General features: G+C 33.4%; 1 protein-coding gene across 1 annotated transcript in view; it reads left to right on the top strand.

Moving 5' to 3' along the window:
* LOC125648770 (uncharacterized) overlaps positions 1–8435 on the top strand; it is a 54674-nt gene extending 46239 nt beyond the window's left edge. Inside the window, exons 8-12 of the mRNA XM_048875769.2 lie at positions 889–1113; positions 1405–1555; positions 3940–4015; positions 4243–4335; positions 7591–8435. Coding sequence (XP_048731726.1) covers positions 889–1113; positions 1405–1555; positions 3940–4015; positions 4243–4335; positions 7591–7713 — 668 coding nt within the window. The 3' untranslated portion in view covers positions 7714–8435. The remainder of the gene's footprint in view (positions 1–888; positions 1114–1404; positions 1556–3939; positions 4016–4242; positions 4336–7590) is intronic.
* The last annotated feature ends 651 nt before the right edge of the window (positions 8436–9086 follow it).

Raw genomic sequence — 9086 nt, 5'->3', positions numbered from 1 at the left:
ATATCCATAGTTGGAAAAAAATGCTGTCTTCATGAATGAAACTGGAATCTTATTCACTTCAAGATTGTAATTTTTAGAGTATTAAATTTTTATCAGTAAATATACAGGGTTATTAAAGCATAAAACAATATCAGAATACAGTGTACACTTTGGAAAGCACTGTTTACCTAGTCATATAGTACCCACCCAAACTTCCACCAGAGTTCGTTTGCTCACAAACCAAACTCTTCCACTTAGGCATTATGGGATAGCGATTTCTTAGGCCACGTATACTGTGACGTCACTGTAGAATGACGAAAAAACATAACGTCAAACGTAAACAACTTTCAAAACAAGAACGTAAACAACAAATTCATTACTTTACACAATAATTTGAACAGAGTATCCCTACTTTTTAATGATCTTTTGATCATTTTATGTTTAAAATAAAATCCATACTTTTATATTAATGCTTTTAATATTAATATCTTCAGACTTTTAACTGCGAACTACTTCTTTAGTGTAATTTGTCTGCGTGATAATCGCGGACTCACAATATACAAATCTGTATATTGTGGTGCGTCACATAGGAGAGGTCTATTCGTAGGCACTGTGACGTAATGAGGCCTCGACGGGGAGTTTGAGTACCCACCCTGTCTGATTAAAATCAAATGTTTCATTTCACTCAATATACAAATTGTTGACCATCAAGCAAAGTGAGAGATTCGATTTTAATCAGACTGTATAGTACCAGAAGTAAGTTTTTAATTGCATTAATCTGAGCTGGGCATTTAACCTCGCCAAAGCATGATGATGTTTTAAAATAAGTTTTCGAAATCATTTCATGAACAAGTAATGTCTTCTTTTTCTTTTCATTTTACACATACATTTTATTTTTTTTAAAAAAAGATTGTGGTTCTTGTTGGGGAATGGGATCAACCAGTGCTTTAGCAGACAGAATCAACATCAAGCGTAAAGGTGCGTGGCCGTCAGCCTACCTGTCTGTACAGCATGTTATAGACTGTGGGAATGCAGGAAGCTGTGAAGGAGGGGACGATGTGGGTGTATGGCGGTATGCTAACTCACATGGTATCCCTGATGAGACCTGCAACAATTACCAGGCTAAGGATCAAAGTAAGAGAACATGAAATTGTATTTTCTTCTGTTTGTTTGTTGGTTTTCAAACAGATCTGACAAATTTGTATGCGGTTGTGTTCTGTATACAAAATGTTTTGAATTGCATAAATTTTCAACTTCTCAGGAAAAAAGGCCAAAAATACAAAACATAACAACAAACAAGCAAAAGCTAAAGATTCATATTACGGTTTGAGAGATAGTCTCAATTGTAGATAACATTATCTAGATGAGATTTGTAATTCTAAATTACACTAGTAATAAATCATTTCATGTTATTTACAATTTCAGAATGTGCTGCTTTTAATCAGTGCGGAACTTGCTCAACATTTGGAAAATGTTTCCAGCTGAGTAACTACACTTTATGGAAGGTGTCGGATTATGGAACAGTTAAAGGCCGGGAAAAAATGATGGCTGAGATATATAAAAATGGACCAATCAGGTAAAACTGGATCTCCGACTCAATGATCAGGATTACAACCTGAACTAATTTAATTAACATAAAAATCCAACCCCCAACATCTATAACATATCATGTATATAGAACATTATTAAACTAAGTACGATATCTAAGTAACTCGGTGCAAGGTGCTTGTACATTGACTCTAAAACTACCCTGTGCCTAATATACTAAGTCCACCACCCTAAATCTATAACCTCGTCATAGACTATTTATTCAATGCAACACGGATATATCATACGCATGCCATGCAAATTATTCATACAGAAACTGAGAAGATATAATTAATCAATTCTAAGTTCAACGCACCTGAAATTTTGTCACCGTGGACTATGATTCGCGGCTTTTATATCTTGATGCAATGGTGCAGCTGATTACGTCATGTACCGTACATAAAACTCCTAAAACATGCTTTTCTCAATAAAGTGAGATCTTTTGACTTACTAGTATAATTCATATATAACTTGTTAATTTATCTATGATTTTTAATCTAATCTAAGCATTTATTTATAAAGTTTTATTTCTAAAACTATTGATGTGTCATTCCTAAATCCGGAAAATATCCGTCCCTATCATATGGATTCTGTAATTATTGTGTGAAAAGCATTTGCCATCTGTACATCTAATGACACATTCTCTCACCAGAGGGTGCATTACGCAAGCTTCACTTACACCTCTTTCATTTGATATCACTTTATTTCCTCAATAAATAAATACAAGGATAAATGTATACATCTTGTACCCATCTCCATGTTTTCAATAGAATACTGAATGTACTTTCATCACAGAAGAGCTGATATCTCGGAAATTGCATATTGCCCTATCCCTAATCTTTTCTTAAGGAAATATTTGTGAAAATGATTTACCCTTTTTGCAACTTTAAGTGCCCTATCCCTAATACATATTATTTCCTTCAGGAAATACTTGAGAAATCATTTCCTCTTTTTATTTGATCCAATATATTCCTGACATAGTGCAGCTTTTTTTTTATCCAATTAATTTTATGTCATCATGTACTTCATTACACCATATATTTATTTACATTTTACCAATTGTATGAAAACTTCCAAAAAATCTATGCAGTAGAAGTATATCCTAAAATTGATGGAAATGAAAAGCAAGACAAGATTGATTGATTTTATCTTGTTTAACATCCCACTCAAGAATTTTTCACTCAGTGGAGACGTCATCAAGACAAGACATTAGGGTTCAAAGGAGCACGTTGACACCATTTGTCCTTGTGTTTGTCTCTCATATTCTTTATTTATTTTTGTCTGTTCCACCTAGGTTTCTTGATGATAACTTAATAAATATGAAATGTGTAGTAACATCTAAAAGCTTAATAAAACCCTTTAATAATTAATATGAAAGAATCCTTATGAAGTGTAGATTCAAATTTGTTCACAGTATGATTCCTGGGATCTTTACAGCTGCAGGGCCATAAGGGGATTTTAAGTTTTACATATGACTATATTGGATAATTCTTACTGCAGGAGAGATTTATTTTATTAATTGTCTAGCACCACAAATATAGGGTTGCAAACTACTGTGCAAGCATCCTCATGTTGTGTACATTCAAAATATGTCTACACCATGACTGCGGACATAGGGTTGGGCTATGATAAGCTTTGCAAGAAATATTTGGGAAAATTCTTTTAAAATCTTCTCAAGAAAGGGCCGAGTGGTTAGAGCCTCTCACCTCTGGTGGTGTGGGTTCAAATCCTGCTTGCACCGGTAAGTGAGAAAGTTTCCCAGTTTACTTTTGGAAGGTCAGTGGTCTCTTCCCAAGTACATTGTATCTGGGTTCTCTCCTCCACCAATAAAAATAAAAACAGATAACTGAAAAATTGTTAAGTGTGGCAGAAAACAGCAAAACAATCAAACAATCAATCTACTCAATAACCACAGGGGTTATTTGTCAAATTAATGTACATACATCCTTATGTGGTATAAATTTATGTTTGTTTAGACTGGAACCAGGGTGGGCACTATATAAAGGTTCATAATTTCTCAAAGGAATATATGATGGAAATTTTTTGAAAATCTTCTCAAGAAGCGCAAGGGTACAATTTGTCACATTATATACCAGCATCCTCATGTAGATTGAATTTGTCACATTATATACCAGCATCCTCATGTAGGTTGAACTTGTCACAACATTACCACTGGATTCTGAATTGGGAACATGACAAGGGTTTAAAGACTGAAACATTACATGGATGAAAGTTAATTTCTAGCTCACCTGAGCTGAAAGCTCCAGTGAGTTTTTCTGATCTCCCATTATCTGTCGTCCGTCTGTCTTAAACTTGCTTTTGTCAGTTTTCCTCGTTCACTGATTGTTTGACATTTTAATGATTTTATTTCAGTTGTGGAATTGATGCCACTGAAAAACTCGAGGCTTACACTGGTGGAGTTTACATGGAAAAGAAAGAGTTACCAATGGTAAAATAAAGTCAATTATGAATGAGGAGTGATTATGAATTTCCTCAGACTTTTTATTTATAAACATAATGGAAATCAGTATACATGAATTAAAACAGTCTAAGCTATTTCTTTATTCGCTATGTTCACATTTTTTCCTTACTTTTTGGCACCGTGTTTGTTATGAAGGTGTTTAGTGTACAGTAAATCCACACCATATTAAGCTGATTGTTTTCTATGTCTGGCAGGTGAACCACATTGTGTCAGTAGTGGGCTGGGGAGTGGATCCGGCCACAAAAACCGAGTACTGGGTTGTACGGAACTCGTGGGGAGATCCCTGGGTAAGACAGTCGCTGAGTCAGCTCTCTGGACAGTGACATCATCTGAAATCTTCTCAAAAAAACAAATCATTTGATTCCACTGTTCCTTAGATTGTGCAATGATGAATGTTCTACATTTTAAGGCTCTACATGCATTATTAGTTATCCAGTTAACATCTTGCGCTCTTTTCGTTATTAAGTGATAATGACCTTTTTATCCCCTCGTGCAACTAGCTGCAAAGGGGATATAGCATTGCTAATGTATGTGTGTATACATATGTATGTGTGTCTGTGTGTGTGTATGTCTGTTTGTGTGTAAGCTTGTGGACTAGATTCAAAGAGAACCATAAACTGACGATGATCACAGTTTGCATACTTCTTTGGCATAAATAAGGAATAACCCAATTAATTTTTAAGATCAGTTATGAAATATTGCTCAGAATTTTGAGTCATTTAAGAATTATTATGACTGAATTTATGTGCAAATTGACAATTTAATACAGAATAATAAATGAACAAGTTAATTGTACTCTTGTTTTGTAAATTACAGCAAAAGCAAAATATTTTCTGGGCATTCTATTCTAAACTGTGTGAAGAGTAGATTTGTATGTGTTATTGTTCCCTACTGGTGAAACTGAATGGAACTATAGGTTTCCTCTTTGTCTGTCCATCCATCCTTCTGTCAGTCAGTCAGTTTGTCCCTCTTAGTTTTCTGTAAAGTTGAAATTTAGTATGTGGTTTATTACTGTATGTTCACAGATCAAGTTTAAGCTTTCATCACAGTTGACATCGTCGCACGCCACGGCTAAAACATACGCTCCTCTTCCCTTTCACCCGTGGCTCTCTGCGTAACAATTTCTTCGTTTCTCATAAATATGCATGACGAAAATGATGTAATCCGTTATCAATAGAAGTAAAACAGCTATAATGGATGTGGCAATGAAAACATTCTTTTTGCACAGAAATTATAGTAAACAAAAATCCTGTGTACAGATCAATGACATCTGAACATTTTCGCAGTTTCTGATATATGTTTACTTGTTCGGGGGGGGGGGGGGGGGGGGGATTACGACTACACAACACTCGTCGTCATTAATCTCCGAATATTTCACTATTCACAGATCAAGTGAAGTTTCATCACAGTTTAGTGATTATTACAAGATTTATGGAACTTTGTGTCGAATAGTTCTTCTTGGTTTCCTACCTTTTTTTTCTATCATGATTTGTGTAAGGAAGCTTAAATTTTGTATGTGGTATACAGATCAAATATAAGTGTCATCACAATTGAGTGATTTTAACAAGTTTGATAAGATTTTGTGCCATATATAGTTTTCTGCACTTTTTTCCACGATGCTTTAACTTAGGAATCTGAAATTTGACATGAGGTTACCTAATGAGTAGATACAAATGAAGATTCACATTTGTTATGGTTGACCTATTCAAACAAAAGTTGTAAAACTTGATCTCATGGTTGACTGAATCAATTCTTGTACTCTGTCTAGTTCTCTGTATTTTTATTGTATGAGATCTGTGTCATCTGTCATTTAAGGCATAATAATGTGTATTAAAAGTCAGATTCACTTCATTTATTTACAAGATATTGAAATCATATTTCCTGGTATTAAAAAATAATATCCGTCTACTTGTTCAAATATACATGGTCTGCATATAATGAGTCCTCAAATATGTAGGGGTGCCAAAGGGGGACATGCATTGCTTTTGCAGTACTCTTAGAATGCTTATTTTCAAATGGGAACCAACAATAGTGTTAATTATTATACCTCAGAATGTTTTTGCTATATAAATGTTAGGTGAATAAATTTGCTATTTCTTCTGGATAACGCTAGCCATAAAATAGTTTCTGAACCATCTCGCCCTAAGGAAATAGTCTCGAAACTATTTACCAGATGCTATATTTTCCCGCGTTTTCTTTTCTGTGACGTCAAAGTCTGATAACTCTAATTAATTTACCACTCGGATCTTTGGAGCACCAAATTAACATAAACTCAAATAATTGAAGATATCTTCAATTATTTGAAGATATCATCAATTCAATTATTGCTCTCTTTATTGAATTAATGCGCGCATTAAATCAATTATTGCTCTCATCAAATGAATTAATGCGCGCTTCAATTCAATTATTGCTTTCATCAATGGAATTAATGCGCGCATCAATTGAATTAATGAGAGCAATAATTGATTTAATTTGTGCATTAATTCAATTATTGCTCTCTTCAATTCAATTGATGAGAGCATTAATTTCGTAGAAATATTGCTCGCAATAATTGATTTAGAGCTCGGTATAAATAATTTGATGATCTCTTTAATTCAATTGAAGATATCTTTAATTATTTACAATGCTTTTGTATAAGGAATTAATGCGCACATCAATTCTTTTAAAGAGAGCAACAATTCAATTAAAGAGATCATTAATTCAATTGTGGATATGTTGAATTGAAGATATCTTTAATTATTTAGTTGCTCTCTCTAAAAGAATTATTGCTCTCTTCAAATGAATTAAAGATATCATTAATTCAATTGAAGAGAGCAATAACTGAATTAATGCGTGCATTAAATCCATTATTGCTCTCATCAAATGAATTAATGCGCGCATCAATTCAATTATTGCTCTCATCAATTGATTTAATGCGCGCATTATATCAATTATTGCTCTCTTCAATTGAATTGTAGTGCACATCAATTCAATTGTTGATATCATTAATTCATTTGAAGAGATCATTAATTCAATAAAGCGCGCATCAATTCAGCAGAATTATTAATGCTATCATAAATTCATTTAATGCGCGCAATAATTCAGAATTGAAGATATCATTAATTATTTGAAGAGATCTTTAATTAAATTGTTGCGCGCATCAAATGAATTGACGATATCTTCAATTATTTGAGTTTATGTTAATTTGGCGCTCCATACGGATCACCTCGGTCGATTCCATCTAGGCTAATGCTGAATGTTATTTTACTTCACTTTGGATGTTTTTTTATGGGGGGGGACCGGGACCCTTGCTTGCATTACAAATTAGGTGATCTAACCACTGAGCCACCCATGTCGATATTGAAAGTACAGTAATATTACTACATAGTAAAATTGAAACCTATTTCAGAAATCATACAAGAGCTCTTCATATTGAAATGAAAAAATAATTTTAGAAAAAAGTTAGAAACGTCTACTTCATTAATCCTGTCATATGTTTGTGATTAAGTGAATGAAATATGTTCCCCAGTCTTATATCAATATTTTAAATTCCTCCATTTCAGGGTGAACATGGATGGCTGAGAATTGTCACCAGTGCCTACAAAGGTGGGAAAGGCAATGACTATAATCTGGCCATAGAGTCTAGGTGTGCTTATGGAGACCCGATTATACCCCCTGGGTACTAAGGAATTGCAAAATTCAGAATGAAAACACTGGTTCTCTCCACTACGTCATAATAATATTGAAAGTTTTGAGTAAAGACTTGATTGGTAATTTATCTTTAACTGATTTTTCCCCTAACTGGTGTTGAAGTGTTAATTATAAATAGCATTGTTTCTAACAAGACTAGAAATGAATACTTAATCATTGTTCTTAATTTTATCTTTGGTCATTTTCTTGGAGTTTGAATTTCCATGCAATGAATCAAATCCAAGTTCTGACAATCTAAACTCATGTTAGAGACAAAGCTTATGTCTCTCGTCACTACAGCGGTGTGGATCTGTATCATACTTTAATTTACTTAGTGATATTAGTTTGTGCAATCTCAAAGTTGATAAAAGTGTATATTTTAAAAAAAGATCTGTGTATTTCAACGTTTTGTTAACTGACAGCTGCAGATAACATCTACATTTCATTGAAGATTTCACTACATGTATAGATGGTTGGTGTCTTTGGTTTAAACTTAAAATGTCAACTTTCATCATAATTTTCTATTCAAAATTGATTGTTGTCACATTTCAGTGCCGAAAAATGTCTATCTTATATTGTTTTTTTTATTATGTTTTTGAGATTTATGTATTTTTATTTCAACATTTTTAAAATATTTCTTTAAAATATTTAAAAAATATTTCTGTATGGTCGCACATGGAAATTCTATTTCAAATCAAAATAAAATCTTTTAAAAGAATGTGTAGTTTTAATTATATTGTATAATATTTTAAACAGATATTAGGTCACCTGAGTTACGGCTTATTGCTACTGGTCTGCATCTGTCATCAGTTGTTTGTTGTGCATCAACAATTTTTAACTTCTTGATAACTACCCTTCCAATTCTTTTCATTTGGGTAATTAGCCTTGACTAGTAGAATACTCATACAGACTATAAGGCCCCTCCCACAGCAAATCATTTGAAGTGAAAACAGTTTTTACATTGAATGATCACTTTTGGTCAGTGTCATTCTTTTCTAGAAAATGTTTTAAAACAACTGTTGCGCAGTAAACTCAGGTGACCTACTGCAATTGGTCTGCATCCGTCGTTGTGCGTGAACATTTTTTTTAACTTCTTGATAACTACTCTTCCAATTCTTTTCGAATTTGGCATGCAGCATCTTGTGTAAGAAAAACTAAATGCATAGTCATATAGAGCAGGAAGGCCTTAACCCAAATTGTAAATTTCATGATCCCCAGGGTAGAAGTTCTGACTCCAGGGCGGGGCCAAATGTGGCATATTTATAGTGTTTATGTGTAAAACATTTAAGGAGGAATGCTACACCAGAGAAATTTGATGTAGATGAAAAGTGGAAGATATGCACAACAATATTTTGAATTTGAAAACTCA

The sequence above is a fragment of the Ostrea edulis genome, chromosome 1 (genome assembly GCF_947568905.1).
Source record: "Ostrea edulis chromosome 1, xbOstEdul1.1, whole genome shotgun sequence".
In the NCBI taxonomy this organism is placed as follows: domain Eukaryota; kingdom Metazoa; phylum Mollusca; class Bivalvia; order Ostreida; family Ostreidae; genus Ostrea; species Ostrea edulis.
The sequence above is the reverse complement of the archived record's forward strand: the minus strand, read 5'-3'. Positions and strand labels throughout refer to the sequence as shown.